Here is a 20,942-nt window from a genome sequence, read left to right as displayed (position 1 = left end):
GAGCAGTGCTCTTTACAAGTGAGAAGGAGGAACACTGTACAGTAGCTTTAGATCTGTATTTGTATCTGTTTGTTTACTCACAATGGTTAGTATGTGTTTTTCCTGGATGTCTCAACCGAAAGAAGAACATGAGATTAAGTCCATAACATGGCAACACGAATACATCACCAGAGAGACGACGTGACCCCAGCACTCTCGTGAATGCGTATACTGCTGCTGACCAGAAGCGATGATTTAGAGTTAAAAAGTACTTAAATATTGATCTTTTTCGCACCAAAAATGATTGTGTCCCTTTAGAAGACATTAATTTAACTGCTGGAGTTGTATGGATGACGTTTATGCTGACTGTCTGTGATTTTTGGAGCTTCAAAAATCGTATCACTATCCACTTGCATTTTAAGGACCTACTGAGCTGAGATATTTTTCTTTTTTTTTTTTTCAAATGTGTTCTGCTGAAGAAAGAAAGTCATACACACCTGGAAAATCATGAGGGTGAGTAAATAATGAGAGAATTTACATTTTTGGGTGAACTGTCCCTTTAAGTTTCCAGGGAGAAACCATTTTTTCTCAAACTCTCAAATCCAAGAAGCTAAAATACTAGAAACAGTTCAGAGTCATCAGTGAAGCATTGTGAAGTTCAAAAGCTGCCGTCGCTCCTGTGATGTTAGAGTTGTGTTGTGGGTTCCAAAGACTCTGACATAAGAGCTCATGAAAAATCCTGTGTTCTCCTGTGACGTCTGTTTATCTGTAACCACAGTGACCACATGTTTGAAATGTCTCTTAACAAAACCCGCAGGAAACGAATGTGTGTTTTACAGCGCTCTTGTGCAATATGTGTGTTCAGAGCACACCTGGTCGCCTCGGGCTGCGCAAAACACCTGGAAATTCTTGTGTGTGCGATTGTTCTTAAGCCCAAATAAGGGAGTGATTTCCTCTTCTAATGGACCCATATGGACTAATTACTCTTAGGTGCAGTATTTAATGGCTCGGTAAACTAAAGACACTTCTCTTCTGAGTAGAGAAGTGAAAAAACTACGTTTTTAAAAAAGAAACTAAACTAATTCTGCTATGGTCTTAACAAATACATTTTCAGCATCCAAACACTTCTGTTTAGAGATGTCAGACAGAGAAAACACGACTGCTTCTCATTTTAAACTTCATTTGCATATCGTGTTTCTCACTGTTAAGACACCCTACAGACTTCTGAAGTTAATAATAATGACATCAGCATCACCTGAAGGGCAAAGCCGTAACATTACTAGTTAATATTTTGACAAATTCCTCCTCATGTCAGCAGATTAGTGGAACCATGACTAGTCATACAACGGGTGTACTTGCAAAAAGGGCTGTTGCATGGAAAAATCGCAAGTACAAGCATAACTATGAGTTTTCCAGTCGCATGTTTATAGAGCAGATGTAGATAGTGTGTGAGGTCATATCCTGTTTTAATCAGCTAATTATTGTATATTATCATTTATTTACTCTCCAGCAATGCTCACAGAGGACACACCGATTCAATCAGCACAAAAGGTGTGATCAAAACCCTTTTGTCCCAACACACCTTCAAAACAATTCATCTCACTTTATGTTTGCCATACAGAAGCCATACGAGAGCTTTGTGTGAGGAACAGACCTAAATTTCAGTCATTGTTCATTTTGAATCTTCCCCTTTATTGTTTTATAAACTCGATAGGCCACGACTGGTCATGTGACACTTTAGAACCACAGCATTTGGAGTGGAGAATGTCAAACTTGGTATGATGCGCCAATGCACAAGTGTCAATGAGATTTAAAAGCTGTGGCGGAGTGCAGGATTACAAGGATTACGAATTTGAGCCTGTTCCTCACACAAAGCTATCATGGGTGTTTCTTCAACTTTGGGCAATTTCATGTCTTAGAGGTTGATTTCTATTGAAACTAACAGATTTCAGCTTTTTTATTTCTGTTCTATGAAGGGCACATTTAATCTGAATTAGAAACTTTTTTACCAGGTCTACAGTCATGTGAAAAAGAAAGTACACTCTCCTTGAATTCTATGGTTTTACGTATCAGGACATAGTAAAAATCATCTGGTCCTTAGTAGGTCTTAAAATTAGGTAAATATAACCTCAGATGAACAACAACACATGACATATTACACCGTCTCATGATTTATTTCACAAAAATAAAGCCAAAATGGAGAAGCCATGTGTGAAAAACTAAGTACACCTTATGATCCAATAGCTTGTAGAACCACCTTTAGCAGCAATAACTTCAAGTAATCATTTTCTGTATGACTTTATCAGTCTCTCACATTGTTGTGGAGGAATTTTGGCCCACTCTTCTTTACAACTTTGCTTCAGTTCATTGAGGTTTGCGGGCATTTGTTTATGCACAGCTCTCTTAAGGTCTCGCCACAGCATTTCAATCGGGTTGAGGTCTGGACTTTGACTGGGCCATTGCAACACCTTGATTCTTTTCTTTTTCAGACATTCTGTTGTAGATTTGCTGGTGTGCTTGGGATCATTGTCCTGTTGCATGACCCGATTTCGGCCAAGCTTTGGCTGTCGGACAGATGGCCTCACATTTGACTCTAGAATACTTTGGTATACAGAGGAGTTCATGGTCGACTCGATAACTGCAAGGTGCCCAGGTCTTGTGGCTGCAAAACGAGCCCAAATCATCACCCCTCCACCACCGTGCTTGACAGTTGGTATGAGGTGTTTGTGCTGATATGCTGTGTTTGGTTTTTGCCAAACGTGGCACTGTGCATTATGGCCAAACATCTCCACTTTGGTGTCATCTGTCCAAAGGACATTGTTCCAGAAGTCTTGTGGTTTGTTCAGATGCAACTTTGCAAACCTAAGCCGTGCTGCCATGTTCTTTTTAGAGAGGCTTTCTCCTGGCAAACCTTCCAAACAAACCATACTTGTTCAGTCTTTTTCTAATTGTACTGTCATGAACTTTAACATTTAACATGCTAACTGAGACCTGCAGAGTCTGAGATGTAACTCCTGGGTTTTTTGCAATTTCTCTGAGCATTGCACGGTCTGACCTTGGGGTGAATTTGCTGGGACGTCCACTCTTGGGAAGACTGGCAACTGTCTTGAATGTTTTCCACCTGTAAATAATCTTTCTCACTGTAGAATGATGGACTTTAAATTGTTTGGAAATGGCCTTATAACCCTTCCCAGATTGATGGGCAGCAACAATTGCTTCTCTAAGATCATTGCTGATGTCTTTCCTCTTTGGCATTGTGTTAACACACACCTGAATGCTCCAGACCAGCAAACTGCTAAAACTTCAGCTTTCATAGAGGTGGTCACACTTTCTGATGATCAATTAATCAAGGGCATTTGATTAGCAGCACCTGGCTACTACTTAGCCTCTTAATTCCTATGGAAGCAGTAAGGGTGTACTTAGTTTTTCACACATGGATTCTCCATTTTGGCTTTATTTTTGTGAAATAAATCATGACACGGTGTAATATGTCATGTGTTGTTGTTCATCTGAGGTTGTATTTACCTAATTTTAAGACCTGCTAAGGACCAGATGATTTTTATTATGTCCTGATATGTAAAACCATAGAATTCAAGGAGGGTGTACTTTCTTTTTAACATGACTATACATCATTTAATTTTGGTAATCTTCAAAAGTTTTTTTCTATTTTATTTTTTTATGTTAAGATTTGGCTATTTTAGCCTTGTCTCGTACCCAGACATTTTTAACATTAAACTATCAAAATTCATTATAAAAGTACAAATTATATCATGTTTAAAACTATGATCATCTAAACAAAGAGTGAAATAAACCATTTCAATATTTACTGTGAAAATTATTTCTACCAATTTTTCCCAGTTGTGGTGTCATTTCCACAATTTTGCCTCTTATAAAGATTTTTTTTTTCTTCAAAAATAAATGTACTTGTTAACCAAGTGGACAAAAGTGTGAGTGAAGAGCATGCTTGAGATGAAATATGAGACAAAAAGAAAAATCAAGGGAAATATCACTTGCCAGCAGATTTTTACTGCTATTATTTACTTGTGTGCATTTAAGACACATAAAACGTTAGCTTTAAAATTAACCTTAGCAAGACAAATTAGTCAGTCTTTTTGTTTCAAAAATGTTAAAAATGTCATTTCCATCAGCGTTACTTCAACACAAAATAGAATTTGAGGTGTGCTTGAAATGACACTGTGCTGTGTATTTTCATAAAAAAATTACAAAAATGACATAAATCTCCTGTGATGCATGCACATACAGTAGTACACTGTTGGGCATTGTTAATAGACAAATTACATTAACTAGAGAGAGTGTCAAACATGTTTTAACAAGACTTTACCTGCTAATTCACAGGGCTGAAAGTGCCCAAAGTTAAAGAAACACCCTCATTTGCCTTCAGAAGACTGAAGTGCGAGTCATATAGGCAACTTTTATGATACTTTTATAGTGTTTATGTATTTATTTACCTTTGTAGTTTGGCAGTATACATTCAATTTTGGTGTATGTTAAAGAGCAACTAAACATTCATTCAGTTTGGTTGTTACCTGATGGTGAATAACTAAAGACAGAATTTTCATTTTCAGTTGAACTATCCCTTTAAGGACACTGCTAATTTCTTCTGCATTAAGTCACAGATAAGTGAACTGAAAAAAGCAATCAATTAAAAGTAAAATGACATGCACATGAACATTAAACTGACTGGTCTGATGGATGGTTTGGGTAACTTTGCAGATGTCCTGGCCTACAAAAGAGACCCTGAGATCATCTCAGAGAGCACACCTCACCTCACTGGACAGATCTGATCTGGACTGGAGAAGGAAATGTTGGCACTGCTATTTCAGAAGTGCAATACAAGCATTCCTTTAGTGGTTTAACAAACACACTCTTCACACAGATGGCACTTCCGTTAACAGCTCTCATTTTACACACTGTAAAGCCATCAACACAACACTGACTTGACAGAACTCAGAAAGATTTAATTCAACTAAATCACTCTCATTAAGATAAGGGAGGTAAGGCCATTCCACAGTGCAATGCAACAAGCTCCTCCACAGGGACTTTATTTTATTCTGTGAACATAAACAGCCATGGATCAGCTAACTGAAGTGACGTGCCATAAAAATTAATTGCCTCCAATCCAAGATATGAACAGAAAGTAACTGACAAGTAACATGTAACACAATGTAACAAGATACTGGACCACTGCATTACTCAAATCAAGACTTCTGAATTATAGTTTATCTGAAGAGGGAAATACATGTTTATTGAGTATATAAATAAGTCTCTCTCTTAATTATAAATATGAAAATCTCTCTTGATTCGAGAAATCCCATGAGTTTCTGACACTAATGCAATTACACATATCTCCTCAGGACAGGCCATTAAATTCAATCAGTCAAGCATGATGATTAGCAAATCTAAACAACAAAAACAGCTCGTAAAGGAAATAAAATATACACAATTATTGGTTCTTTTATGTTCACAGTAAACATACAGTAGAAGACACTGGAGTACATGTTATGTTTTCAAACTTGCAGTAAGTGAACACCATGTGTATAGACTAGACAACATACATAGACTGTAACACTCCACAGATCATTGTCCTCTGTGTGTGAATTTACTTAACTATAGTTTGGGGACAGGGGCCTGGGTAGCTCAGTGGTAAAATACGCTGGCTACCACCCCTGAAGTTCGCTAGTTCGCTAGTTCGAATCCCAGGGCGTGCTGAGTGACTCCAGCCAGGTCTCCTAAGCAACCAAATTGGCCCAGTTGCTAGGGAGGTTAGAGTCACATGGGGTAACCTCCTTGTGGTCACTATAATGTGGTTCGTTCACAAGGACTCAAAAAGCACATTGGGAATTGGGCATTCCAAATTGGGTGAATAATAATAATATATATATATATATATATATATATATATAGTGTTTGGGGACAAATAAATCTGACAAAACCACCCTTTGGGGACATTCACGGATGTCCGCAATTGGAAAAAATACATAGAATAATATTTTTTACATTATAAAAGTTAAAATTTTGTTTTAGAGGTAGTGTTATGGTTAGTTTGTAGTCATTTCAATTAGCTATACAACAACAGAAGTAACCCCTTACCTAGACCCTAAACATAACCATGATTTTAATAGGAAAATAACATTTGTGCACCACTGAATAAAAGAAAACATCAGAGTTTGGAACAAGACAAGAGAAGCGACTGCAGGTTACTGACGTCAGTCATTTGTATTGCATGCAGTGTGTGCATGTGTGTGAGAGTTGTTGTTGGGGTTGAAAGGGCAAACAAGCGCATCATCAGCAAAGCCGAATCCCTCATGAGCAGCTGCAGACATGCAAGCGTGAGCTCATAATTACGAGCAAACATCATCCACAAACTGGGGAACATGAGGTCAGGGGCAGGTCCAGGGTCAGTGGATATTCGGGGCTTAGCCTTGACCTCTATTCACTTCATTATAAAAGTTTAAATGTTACATTTATAAGGTGCCATTTATAAAGTAAATCTTTAAATAATACTGAAACTAAAACTAAAAGGTCCCACTAATTTTTCCCAGCCTTAGATATACTCAAAGATCAAAAGTTGTGTGCTAATGTACTTTAAAAAGTGATTAAAAAAAAAAAAAAACAGTTTTGCCCCTTTCGGCTTTCTGTAGTTCAGTGCACATTATGTACAATTGACTGTTTTACCTATTTATGGCTGTAAATAGGCTTAAATAAATGCTTATGAGAAACAACACCAGCTAGGTTTTCCAAAGTTTGCACGGTTCATAGCATTGTATCTTAATAAAAGAGTTTTGCAAATAAAAAGCAAATGTCCTGGCTTGTGACTTAATGTTTGCAAATTCTTCGAGCACATCTGAATATATTACTATTTGTTTTCAGGATTATAATGCATAAAAATGTTTGCAGCCACCATCAAGACAGCACTAAATTAATTTGGTTTTTGGGGTTATCTATACTGTTTAAAGACCAGTAACATTCATTTTTATATCACCTAGTATTCAAATGTATTTATATCTTAATACCAACTGGTACATTTGAAGTCTCTATAGGATGATAAAAACGTTTAGAAAAAAGTTTGAGAACCACTGAACTACAACATCACTGAAGCACAATCAGCTATATCACTTTCTTTACAGTCTACTAAACACTAAACTACAGTAGCCCTCATCCCTTTTAACACCACTGCTTTTAACATACTGCAACACTTCTCTTAAATTGATCATGCAACATTATTTCACAGATATTTCCAATCTTCTAATCTGATTGTACATGCTGCATTCCAAGAGCTCTAATATTTAGTATAACAGCATTGGGACTGTGTTCTCTGAGTTCCAGACAGGCTGTTGGTCTGTGCGTTGCTCAGTGACACACAACGGTCAATCCTGCTTAGTCTTCTGTTTGAAACGATTTTATGATATTCAGTACAACAGAACTCTCACTCAGTTCAATTCAATTCAATTAAACTTCTTATTTTGTGGTATTTTGTGTCTTATATATTAGTAGGCTATTAGTTATACAGCACAGTATTATCCAGTACAAATGGCCTTTTGATTTCCAAGATGGGAAAAACGCAAAATTGTGTCATAAAAATGTAATTAAGAGTTAAATGTGGAAAGTCACAGAATTTGATAAATTTGGGAGGAAATGAATGACAATTTGACAACTAATGAAATTCAAATCACAATATGGCCAAGTGTGACTATTAAACCGCAAAACTAAGTGATTTAATTAAATAAATAGTCTGTTTGCGCTTCAGAATGAATGAGATTCACAGATTTTTTCATCAATGTTCTCACTTACTGTATATTGTGAAGCACTTTATTTGACTGTTTGAATGTTTTGTTAAACATTAATTGTTATAGTTTCATTTTGTTAGTTTTATTAAATAATTTGATACAATTAAATTAAAACCTAAAACATGGAATCCAGAAAAATGTTGGCGAGGCGAGAACAGGTTGGAGAAATCTCTCTCAATAGTCCACCAGAACCAATACAATGCGATGTCCGCGATGTACGCAGTCATATAAAATGGATGTTTCAACGTGTGAGCAGCTATTGTAGCGAGAACACAGAATCTCTCTTCTGAACACAATGTGACTCGACACTCTAGCAGCATTCCAGCTCTCAATGCAAATTACTCTGATTTCAAAGCAACAAATAATATACTCCTAACACAGCACCAGCTCTAGTGCGCAATGTGAAAGGTTATTCATGTATTAACAAAGACGTGAATTGAAATACTTCAGAATGAGAAGAAGAGATCAATTTGCAGTTATCAAGAGATAATTGCAATGGTGTTTTCTCTATTTTCTCTGGCTGAGGATGTACTGTACTGACAGGAAACTGTGTGCTGTGTGTGTGTTGATGAGACTCTGAAGGTGATCATTAGACCAGCAGCAGATGGACGTGAGGGACACATACAGATCTCTAGAGACACACACTGATCCACAGGTGAAATGAGAGAGACAGACAAACAGACTTACTCAACAGAGAGATCTTCAAAGAGCTGGTTCAAACAGACAAAACAATAATGCTTGCCATTGCCTTATTACAAGTAGGTCATGTGTCCGCATGTGTCTTTAAGAGATGTGGTGAGGAATGATATAGAAATATTTTATATGCCCGAAAGTATTGATTATTTTACAAACATTATTTCACAGCTCCAAAAGAAGTGGAATATACAGTTCATCTTGCCGATATCTAGTTTACTTGCTATTAAGTGCCTCAAACAAAACTCTAGCTTTTAAATCTGATGCCACTCTTGTAAACTATAAAGTTATTAACTAGTAATTGGTTCTTTTTCAAAAGTATTCTTTGTATCAAGCTGGTACTTTGTAAATGCAACTTTTTACCAGGGGTGTGTTTCCCAAAAGCACTGTTAGCTAACTATGGTCGTAAGCTCCATCGTTACCAACATAGCTCAACGATTTGGTGTTTCCCAAAACCGTAGTTCCAACGAATATTCGCAAACAGCATCGCATATTTGAGTGGTTTGAACTACAGCTCTCCACCTGTAGTTAGAAGCATAGTTAGTTTGTTGTGTGGACATTATTTGACATCGCTGAGGCTTTTATATCTTTTATTCTGTCAAGATTTTGACCACGTTTACACACATTTAAGAAAACAATTTATTCCAGGGTGTTGCAGACAGAGCCATTCTGAAACATCACATAAACACGAGTGCAGCCTTTAAGGGATTAAAAACACTTAAAGAAGCTTTATCACACATGGTTTATGTTTATGTTAACGAATAAGTAGCGTTTCTATGTTTTTGAAGAGTTCATATGTGCTCAAGTACATCAGAGGAACACCGAAGTCTGATGTAGAGGGAAACAACATTGCAGCGTATGTATCAGTCACATTACACAATTCGTGCCACTTTCGTGTCTTCAGCAGCTTTCTCCTTTAAAAGGCTTTCTGGTGAATGTGCAAATTAGCTATTATAATTTTATATTTGTGGAAGTTATTACTCCACACCCTGATTAACATCATTAAGGACAGCTCAACTGGTTCGAACGATGGATGTGCGACATAGTTACCACAGTTTTGGGAAACAGTTGTGACTAGCTAGTTAATTTCCACAATGATGCATCGTACTATGGTGATTATGCAAAGTTATGACGTTGTTTGTGAAATGCATCCCAGGTCAACTGAAAAAAATAAAAATAAAAGCAAAGCTTAAAGCAAAGTTTTTTGCGCTTCTTCAAGAATTAACAAAATTCCGTCAATGAGTTTACAAGAGTATGAAAAAAGAAACGTAACTGTGTGAAAGGAAAGATCTGAAAGGATGACATTTATTATGCAATTTTTCTATATGTAGCTGAGGCTTTTTTCAAGCTGTCAAACACAGGACCAAACATGACGGCCATTAGAGGAACCGCAAACATCAACAACAGCACAGTAACCTTCATCAATGCCGTAACTGCCAGATGTCACTTCATTCCAGCAGAATTCAACCACAGACGTTTGCCTCAGCTGGCCTCTCTCCATTACGATAATGAATTCATCAAACCCCAGTCACCCCATGCACTCGTTTGATTGTGTGTTGTAATGGCATGTGTGTCAGCAGGGCAATAGGAATTAACCTGAACTGTAAGGTGCAGTGTGTCATTTTTTGGATGTAAAAATACTTTCTGTAATTTCAGCTTAACCCATTTTAAGCCTTTGGGTATATGAAAGAGTTTCTCTGCTACTCTTTTTCCATCTGTAAATATTTTTAGGTGACCATAAATGGTGACAACATTAGGAAGAGTTTTTGACAACTTGATGTGCTGTGGTGTTTAATTCATGCTGCCATTTCTGAGTGTTCATACTACAAAAAAAAAAAAAAAAAAAAAAAAAAGAGCTTACTGAGTATTTTTGTCTTGTTTTTCGGTAAACATCAATAACACTTTACAGGAATATTCTGGTTTCAAAACAGGTTAAGCTCAATCAACAGCATTTGTGGCATAATGTTGATCATCACTAAAACATTTTTTGACTCATCCCTCCTTTGCTTTAAAAAAAGCACAAATCTGTGTACCAGTGAGTCACTTACAATGGAAGTGAATGGGGGTCAATCTGTAAACAAAAATACTCACTGTTTCAAAAGTATAGCCACAAGACAAAAACAATATGTGTGTTAACATGATTTTAGTGTGACAAAATCACTTACAAACCACATCTGTGTAAAGTATCTGTTCCAATTTTACAACTTCATTACCATGACGATGTAATGTCAACAAACCCTAAAACCCTCAAATGACTGTAAAAACAACTATTTAAACAACTTTACAGCTCAAATAATACATTTTTTTTTTAAACAGAGAATAAATGTAGGTGCTTTTATAAAATTATAACATTTAGAGTTTTTCTTTCTTTTTTCTTTTTTTTTTAAGAAAAGGAAGGCAAATTCTTTTTTTTTTTGTTTTTTTTTTTTGTGGTAATCAACATTATGCCACAAATGCTGTTGATTGTGCTTAACTTGTCTTGAACCCGGAACATTCCTTTAAAATAAGGTTCCATTTGTTAACATTAGTTTACAACATTAGTTAACGTACTTAAAATGAACTACATTTTTACAAAATGTATTCATCTTGTTTAATGTTGGTCTGTGGTTAAGTTTCAGTGAGAGTTTCTATATAGAGATACTGACAACCGGTCACTAAAGCTGCATCATATTTACATCATTTTTACATGAAACATACACTTGTTTTAGAAATTACTGTGCAAATCTAAACTAAAAATAAATAAATTAAGACTTTAAATGCATGTCTGCTGTAAAAAGTACTATACAAATAAAATAGACTGGAAATAATCTGGACATACCTTTAGCTACAGCATTATGTGGCAGGTAAACTCTACAGTATATAAAGGAAAAGAGAATCCAGGTTGCTGTTTTACATTCATTTTTACAGTGTTAAGTGTTTGTGCAGATGGTGTTGAGTGTGTTTTAATGCTGCTGCATCTCACATACTGACACTTTATGTGCTTCATGAAACGATGAGCCACATGGGAAACACAAGAGAGACAGCTAATAAAACATGATCTAAACTCACACGCCACATACTATTACTGCACATTATCATTATCCTCATTGGCATTTACAGGTAAAGATAAATTCATCATTTGGATTAAATTCTACAATTACGTTTGACGTTATCAAAAAATGGTAGCAATCATAAATATTGGCATTTGCATTACACGGGCAATTGGAAATGTGCAACAGTGGCTGCAATTAAAAAGGTGAAACCTCTGCTGTCTGACTAAGATGAAAAGCAATCCACAAGACAAGACATTCATTATCAGAGAATTCATCCAAGAGCGTTCAAGAGCGGCCTGAACTCTCCATGAACCTCATTAAACAACACAAACAGCTACAGTGAGAGAAGAGACCCAATTATGAGATGAACAGCTCCAAAATTTGGGTGTTCATTTAAAAGAATAAAGTGAAAACAACGAGTGGATCAGACACATAAAAAAATGCTCAAGAAATATGCGTGTCAGAAACACACACCAAGTCTCTTGAAAATTTACAGCAACAGAAAAGTGACTCGCGTCTTTGACAAAGACATTTTAAAAGGTTGGCGATACGTGCTGCGCTGGTGTATAATGCCATCAGCTCAGGAGTCAATGGGAAGTCATTTATACATTATTTAATGAGTTCGCAGTGCTGTGCATTTATGGGCAGCATACTTTAAGGGATAGAGACCTATAGCTTTTGTATGTTTACTATCATATGCTTGGCATAAGCTCTATTGGAGTAAGCTAGTGTAATGAGGAATCCTGTGTCAATCATGATCACACAGGAAATCCACATGTTGGTTCTGAAAGTTCATGTACCTTCAAACCAACCACATTCTGCCAAATTACTGACAAGCGTCATTCCCAATCAGACATTTTTGCATCAGTTCAAATGTGATAAGCTTTCCCTGTGGCACTACTGAGCAACTTCAGAGACACAGGTTCTGGTCCTGTGCAAACCAGGAAGTAATCGAGTTAACATAAACATGGTTCGGATGTTGCATTTTTGCTCTAAAGTTACATTTTTGCTCCACTGCAAGTTTAGGGCTGCGGTTTAGGTTAGGGGCTAGAGTTAAAAAATTATGCATTCCTCTTTACTGTATTATATAATTTACAACAAATACAACTCACTTTTAGCGCCACTCTGTGGACATTTCACCCGGAAACTGAAGCTCACACCCACTCATCTGTTCAACAACACTTCCAACCTCAGCCACTAGGGGGAATGCTTTGAATCTCTTGCAAATGGTGTATTTACACAAACTTTTTAATAAATATATTTTATTCATTCATGATTTTCTATAAAATACCTATAATTACAACAAAACTCATAATGTGTATCTGTAGCTACACTGTCATAGCAACAGTGAATGAATATGAATATGAATACTTGGTTCATTTCAAGTCAGACATGACGAAATAAATTATTCAGTGGTTTATAATTTTTTTTTGATTCACTAAAAAGAACAGGCAGATAAAAGTAATTTGTTCAGTAGAAAGTATGCTTTGCTGTGTAGATTCAAAAGAATGACTCATATGAGTTATTCGTTCAGAAATTGGACTACACTGGTCATGCTGTATGTTTCGTGCTGTAGATTATAAAGAACCAGCTTGTAAGAGTCATTTGTTCAGGAATCAGACTGTTCTGGTCACACTGTATGTTTTGCCCTGTAGATTCAAAAGAACTGGCTCATGAGAGTCATTTGTTCGGTAATCAGACAATAATGGTCGGCCTATGTTTTGTGCTTTAGTTTTTCTTTTTTTTTCTTTTTTTTTTAAAAGGCTCATGTGAGTCACTCATTCTAGAATCAGATTACACTGGTCATGCTGTAAATTTCGCACTGTAGATTAAAGAAAAAGACTCATAAGTGTAATTTGTTTGGAAATAAATACTGGCTGCTCCGTATCTCCAAAGAACCATATAGCATATAACTCAAGAACCTTATTCAGTAAAAATGGCTTTTGATAAAAAGTCCTTTGCTTTAAAACTTTAAAACTTTTTTTAATTCTCAGAGAGAAAAATATGAGACAGCAGTAGTAGATCAGCCCACATATGCATTTTATGCAGTTCCTCATTTACATCCACTAACTTACTCACTGATCAGCTACTACTGAGAGCTCAATGATCAATGTTACCTATGTGGATCTTGTGGAATCCCCTTTGAATTGGGGAATATGTGCAGAAAAGCTATTTTTTGCTTAATGAATTTGTTTATATTTAACACAACTTTAAAATAGCTTCAGTTCATTGAATCACTGGCTTCTGACTCTCTAATAAAGTGCTAATTCAAACCATGATGATGTCAATTGTATGCAAAGAACACACACACATCACATACACACACATGCACCTGTCTCTTCATAATTATTCTGTCCCATTCTGCTCTTTCTCAGTTAGCCTGTAAATTTCAATCAGGCCCAGAATCACTTTGAGGCTTCCTTGTAAGTCAGCTGACCTGCTGTCTGTTATTGATTTAGACTGAAATTACCAACACAAGCGATTGCATTTCCATTTCAGGCCTGGACAATTGATCACAGCGCTGACAGTGGGAGGGGCCATGAGCTTCCCAGCATCTCTCGATTCAAGCAAAGTGTGCACATGCAGTCAAATGTGATGAAATGCTGAGGTGAAGCCAGGTTATGAAGTTCAAGTCACAGAATAATTCTGAGCTGCAGTCAAGGTGAAACCTCATCTGAAATACTGAGCTGTACTGTTTGATATCTTGGTGCTGATCGACAAAAAAACTCTGGAAAACAGACCATAAAACAATACAACCTACTGAATGGACTACTTCAATTCCTCAAAGCCTAATTCTTCTCTATTACAAATTATTTTAAAGGTAGCAGTGTTTTTCATACTGTATTGGGTCAGTATTTAACATATGCATTGGTCTATAAGCCTATAACTGAGGTGAAATAATCCAATCTTTCAAATGGACTTAAGTAAATATCTCGACTTCTCCTTGTCTCAGAGAACTTAACCCGTCTTAAATAAATCAACTACATCTGCAAGATAATGAGCTGTGACAGCAGCTGTTACAATAATAGCATCATTAGACTCGTATAGGGTTCAGAAAACTCTCTTGCGGGATGACAGTGCAACTGCAGCATCACTGCGCACTGCTAAAAGTGGCAGAGCTGCATGAAAATTCAGGAAAAAAGGCAAGGGAAGGAAAATGGAAGCCCTCCTTCCATTATAATTCTTCAAGCTTTCAAAGTCACAGTAGAGAGAGCAGTATAGTATTACAGGCAGTCATCTTTCTCTGGAGGGCTATCGGCTTGTCTTTGTGCAGTCTCTGACCTTGAAATGGAGCCGTGCCAACAGGAAGTGTCCTCCTCTTACTGCGGCATTGCTGCATTATCACACGCACATCTTTTTTGAGCTGCAACTGATGAAACTCATGTGGGCAGGTAACCAGTAATACTGTTTAGATTTGAAATAATAATTGTCGAGCAGCTTCAAAGAGCCTCAGCGTCACTATAAATGCCCAGGATGAGTTAGTTATTCTTACAGGGCTTGGTCACAAGGGTTTGCCCCATCTGCTCTCAAGCAACGAACTACACAACCGGAATCCCATTCTGCTCTTACATCATTATGAAACAAGTTGCTTTGAAAGTAAATATACAAATTATTGATGTTGTTGGTTGTATGCAGATATTTAAACATGTAACAAGAACCAGCAGATTGGGGGGACCAAAAGTAAAACATATTGATCAACCACTAATCTGAAAATTGTCACGGCTCCCTATAACTATGGTGGTTACAGCCCTGAGAACTAAAGTGAATACACTAATACTAATAGTTTCTGATTAATGTGTAACAATTACAATGGCATCATAAACCTCTGATTTCTGCACTCTAACCCAAACAGAGACATTTCCGCATATTCTAGCAAAGTAAACGGAATGCAGTAAACTCAAACTGCCTCTTTGATGTAGCACACAGATTGTACTTACAGGTTCTTGCAATGAGTTCATTTGATTCCAGAGTTTGTGATGGATATTGACTGTCATTCTTAGCAGGTTTGAAGGTGCTCTTGGGGCTAAGTGTAGACACAGGTTTTGCACGGGTAGTCACTTCTGCAGTGGGCGTAAAAATGGACACCTTTGATGAGGAGGGCTTAAATGGCCCGGCTGTGGACTCCCCCTCCACAAAAACTTTCGGCAGTCCCGGGATGCTCAGAGTTGTCAGGGTGGGAGGTGACTTTGATAGAGTATTTTGAGTGGGGTCAGAATCAATGAGAAGATCCTGTCCTATGCGCTTGAGATCGAGGTGTGTCGGTGGCTCGTATTCAAAGATCTTGTCCACAATGACCCACTTGAGGCCGGCAGTGCAGAGGGCCAGACTAAGCAGGCAGGCCAGGATGGGCAGAATGCAGATTTTTTCAGAGCGAATGCAGTTACGCACACGCTCCAGCTCCAGGCACACGCAGCATGCAACTGCAGGCAAAGGCACGCATCCCTGAGGACCACGCTTGCTGCCATCGCCGTCCCCTGCCGTATCCTCCTCCTCTTCTTCGGGTGTCTCTTTGGTGACAACCTCAGACAAGACATCCGACGGAGGCTCTAGACACTCAGAGGCTTGAGATGCGAGTCCGGCCGAGATGTCCTCTGCTGCCTCTGACTTCATATCTCCCTGTCTCTCTGTTTTTGAGAAGCAGCTGCCCAGATGTCCTCTAGCTCAGCGCATTACACAGCAGCGGCGTCAGGCATGTTGCCTTGTAAAGTGTTCTTTCCATTATCAGATCACCGGCAAGGGGGAAGGGACACGGACACGATGCTCAGTGTACTAACCTCGTTACCAGGGGAAGTGCTCGGACTTCCGTGGCTCTAATTTCCAGGTTAGTTCTCACAGTCTCCAAAGAGCAGAGATACAAACAGTGGCAAAAAGTCTATAAATAAGACAAATGCACCAGAGACGCCACAGGAGGCTGCCCGAGGGTGGATCCCGCCTTAGAGTGTATCAGAGAGCTCCGCAGAGAGTGCGGCACTCACCTGAGGGCAGGGCTGCAGGAGCAAGGCTGAGGCTGGGGCAGGCACGGGCTGGGCTGGGCTGCGGTTCATGCTGTTGTGTGTCCGCTAGCCATCACTGAAAACGGCTGAATCATCTGGAAGCAGCAGGTGCAGGTCTGATCAACGTGCTTGCTCCTCGGAGCAAGACACACACGATCCACTCGGAACGACACGGAAGGAGGAGTAGAGAAGAGTGAAGATTACACACACACACCCCTCCTCTTCCTCCTCTCTCTGTCTCTCTCTCTCTCCATCACAGCGACACACACACACTTGGTCTCATTCTCTGTCTGGTATGTCTCTCCCTCTCTCACACAGCACAGAGCTGGGCAAGTCTGCACTTGATCCAATTAGGAAGAACAGCAGCGAATGAGAGCAGACAGTCCTACTTGCCCTCTCTCTCTCTCTCTCTCTCTCTCTCTCTCATTCACTCCTCCTGTCATTAATTCTGCAGTGGATGTGGACAGAATCATACCACACACACTGACGTGATGCTTCTCAGGGGAATATTCTGCTATTGCTTCTATTAGTGGTCGACCATATAGGTTTTTCAATGGCAATACTAATATCTTGAGAGCAGGGTGGCCGATGCCTGATATAATCCCAGTACATAGATGAGTAATTAACACATAACAACACATTTGCTTTTTAAAATCAACCTCATGATTTTTGGTTAAAATGTATATGAATGTATAAAGGAAGGTGTATACTGTATATCAGGTCTTATAACTGATCACAATTTCTTTTAGTTTTTTTACCATTTTAATGACATTTTTCCTTCACTAGTTTTATTTTAAACAGTGATATGGTGTGAAAAAGTGGATTTTTAAAAGTAAAAATACTGCATGTAGATTCTAAATTAATTTGAGCTTATAAAAGCTGCATGTACGATAATTTTTAAAGAATGAATAAAATAGCGTTTAGCCAAATGTCAACTACCCATATATTGCAATTAAATTACAGCAACTGGGTGATTCTATCAAAACTGTCAAGAAAATGTCCAGGTTCTATTTTACTACAAAATTAAATGAAACAAATAAGAAGTTATATTTTCCATATAGAAACTAATGGCTATTTTTTAGCTCAATTAATATATTTTTTTTCTATATTGTGACAATATTTTTGTGACAGTTACATAAATTGTTTACCCCCCACCCCCCTCCAATTCGGATTACCGCAATGTGAAAAAGATGGCCATGATGATATTCTCATTACCGCAACATGAAAAAAGGTAAATTCTTTAAATTGTTAATGTACTTTCACTTCAAAGTAGTACTCTCTTGGTACTGCCTTTCATTTTACTTTATTTTGATGATTTTACTATAAACAATAATTGAACAACAGCATCTTTTTTACTGTAATATACAGCAATGAGAATCATCATTGAAAACAAAGGGGATTGGAAAAGTAAATATTCAAATGCATGATGGCAATAAGAACTGGTTAGTAAATGTGTCCTGAAGAAATGTCACAATCATATTGATCCTAAATGTAGGCTTAATTGTCCTTATGCAAAATATTTTTTTAATTATTTAAACATTTAAAAAAATATTTGGGATTAAAAATGACCAGGGCTTTTTCTTGACAGGTTTCATGAGAATCACCAAATTGAGATGTACACAAAAATTTTGAACTGAAATACTTATTTTATTTCATTAAAATGAACTATTTTATTTACTTTATTTTATCTACTTAAAATTGAATCAGAACTAGTTTTTTATCAATTGACAAGGCTGTCAGTAGATTTTGAAATTACACAAGGGGGAAGAAGCTTCTGTTAAGTGGACAAGTGGCTGTAGTTATGAGCCGATGCAGATCAGCTCAAAATTAATTGGCCTGAGCAACATATCAGTCTGAAAAACAATATCTTAGGAGGACCACTGCGGTGGGAATAAATAATCATACAACATGAATAACAACGTTTCATTAGACCTCACAGCATCATACAGTCACATGCCTGGACATTGTGTTTTAAATCACAGAGCTGATTTGCAAAGGCTAAATAGATTAGTTTGATCAGAGGCAATGTAATGTTGGTATATTTCCAGTCTGCCCTTTAGTGGGCTATAATCACGTTTGGCTCTACATGCTGAAAGAACGCTGACTCAGGTGACAAGAGATCACGAGCGGTTAACCCACCCAGACACACACCATCTGTTTAAGAGGTTACTACATATTCAGACATATCCTTCACACCACCATTGTCTGTGTAAGTTACCCGTAGTGTTTAAACTCAAACATACACACTACAATCACTTCCATTGTACCATACACATTTACTCCAGTTCACATGACATGAGGGGGTGAATGGGGCAGATATTGAGGGCTTTATGTCCCCTCAGGCCTGTTAAGATGCCCTCTGTCTCGTTGCCATTAGATTCTGGGAGTCAAATCTACATGAGTGTGTGTGTGTGGGAGATTTACACCAGAACAGCAGGGTCATAAGGTCAGGTCAACAGTGATGACCTTTCACTCTGACAGAGGAGAGGAAATGGACTGTCATTGTCCAGTGCAGGATGGACGCTAACTTCTTACAGGATACATCCAGTATAAACAAGGAGAAAGCCAATCCATTTCTTATGAACAGATCGTGCTGGATGCTATATGGTCATTACAGCATTTCAGCCATTCTAAATGCCCACTATATTAACAGCTATGACATGAAACATCTGTTCACCAGTATATCACTGCACAACAACCATTAGAAACCAACTATTTAACTTAGTTTACATGTCAGGGATTACATCTTGTAGCGGAAGGATGACACTTCACGTATACACTTCACATTGTATAAAAGCAATAAGGCACTCAAGTCCGTGCGATATTGTGAATACAGTCACAGCTAAAGGGTGCTGTTAGGATTACTGCGGTGCGCTTCGACCCCTTCAGCCATGACTTATTTTCACAATATAACACGGTTGTGAGTGCCATGGGATGTTTTAATAAATTAAAGATTTTTCTTTTTTGTCATAGGCGTAATCACAGGGATATGAAATTAAAACAGCAGCCAAAGTTAAGACAAATATTTCCTTTTTAACTTACATAATGAGCTGAGAGTTGCTGCAGTACCAGTATAAATCAGTTAAATAACTACTAGAGCTGTCAATTTAACTAGTTAACTTTGTACAAATAATTATTTAAAAAAAGTATATAGTTATATATATAAAAAAAACTTGTTAAAAAATTGGCGCAATAAATCAATGCCCCTGACCTGTTCGTAAATTGTGCAATAAGGAATTTCACCTGAAGTATTTATTTCATTTGGGAACTTTTAACACAAGGCACGATTTTGCGTTCAAAACAGCTAGATGAAAATCGAACAGACCACAGGGATCTTGAGAGGTATTTTCTTACCTAAAGTATCAATTTGAAGACTGAAAAAACAGAAAGAAATGACACAACAGCCAAAGACATCCGTCTGAAGCATGTGTACAAAAAACAAGCAAATGTAAATGTTGCAGACACAATACAAAAACAGGTTCTGTATAAACAGCCACTGAATCTAAATTTTTTTTATTGCAAAATGGATTGCAGTGGACTGAAGTTCACAGACTGATCTCATGAGAAATCGGTGACAGGAGGTTGAATGTTTTGTCTGCTAAAATCAATGTGTGCTTTCCGAATGTCTGAACTGCCCCTCCCAGTGGCTCAAGCTGGAACTACAGCTGTGACGTATTGCGCAAGCACAAGCATTGAATACTTTGAATAGATGTGATGTATAAGGCAAGGTGCAACCAATTTTCTGAAGCTTCTGAGTAGTAATTACTAGGGCTGTCAACAAAATTTACGCAATTAATCCTGCCCCCTGATGCGTACGTAAATTTCATTAAAAAAATACAGGTTTTCATACCATACGAGCAATTCAAGCTTGAAGTACATCTGTTTTTACGAGCTGTGTCAATAGGAGGCAGCGCGCCTCAACACACCTCACAAGTAGCAGAAACAGAATGAGAACTGCTCACTGAGGAGGAAGCACAACAGAATACAGGAATCTTGATGCGTGCTTGACACAGCATCCTAAAAATGCAGCGTTTATGACACTGAATACCAGTGAGACGCTCCAAACGCGTCCGTCTGAGGCACATGTAAACAGAGCGACAATTAAAAACAGCAAAGACTGAGAGAACTGGACGAACTCAATGCAAAACAGATTTTTTCATCTGTATGATATGAGAACACAACAAACAATATATTGTGTTCTTAAGCCACTGTTTTTATTGTCTAATCAATAATGCATCAATAATCATAAAAACGTTTTTTTTTATATGAATTATCTTGATTTGGGGGCCTTTGCAAATAATGATGAGTGCGATTAATTGCAAATGATTTAATTAATTAATTGGCAAGTCATGTAATTACTTTGATTCAAAATCTGAACCAGTGTTGGGGAAGCTACTTTGAAACTGCAGCTTCCCAAGCTAAGGTACTCATAACTT

At 37.7% G+C, this 20,942-nt stretch overlaps 1 protein-coding gene across 8 annotated transcripts in view; it reads right to left on the bottom strand.

The window, feature by feature from the left end:
* The window catches only part of LOC127432341 (pro-neuregulin-1, membrane-bound isoform-like), a 147,163-nt gene that overhangs the window by 40,042 nt on the left and 86,179 nt on the right, over positions 1 to 20,942 (bottom strand). For 3 of the 8 annotated variants that reach the window (XM_051683281.1, XM_051683279.1, XM_051683280.1), the window contains exon 1: positions 15,451 to 16,754. The exons of the other annotated variants lie outside the window; for them this stretch is intronic. In XM_051683281.1, the coding sequence (XP_051539241.1) occupies positions 15,451 to 16,123 (673 nt within the window). In that variant the 5' untranslated portion in view covers positions 16,124 to 16,754. Of the gene's footprint in view, positions 1 to 15,450; positions 16,755 to 20,942 lie in introns of those variants that run through there. 8 annotated transcript variants of the gene reach the window in all.

This window comes from Myxocyprinus asiaticus, chromosome 42 (assembly GCF_019703515.2).
Source record: "Myxocyprinus asiaticus isolate MX2 ecotype Aquarium Trade chromosome 42, UBuf_Myxa_2, whole genome shotgun sequence".
Classification (NCBI taxonomy): domain Eukaryota; kingdom Metazoa; phylum Chordata; class Actinopteri; order Cypriniformes; family Catostomidae; genus Myxocyprinus; species Myxocyprinus asiaticus.
This window is presented reverse-complemented; position numbering and strand designations above follow the sequence as displayed.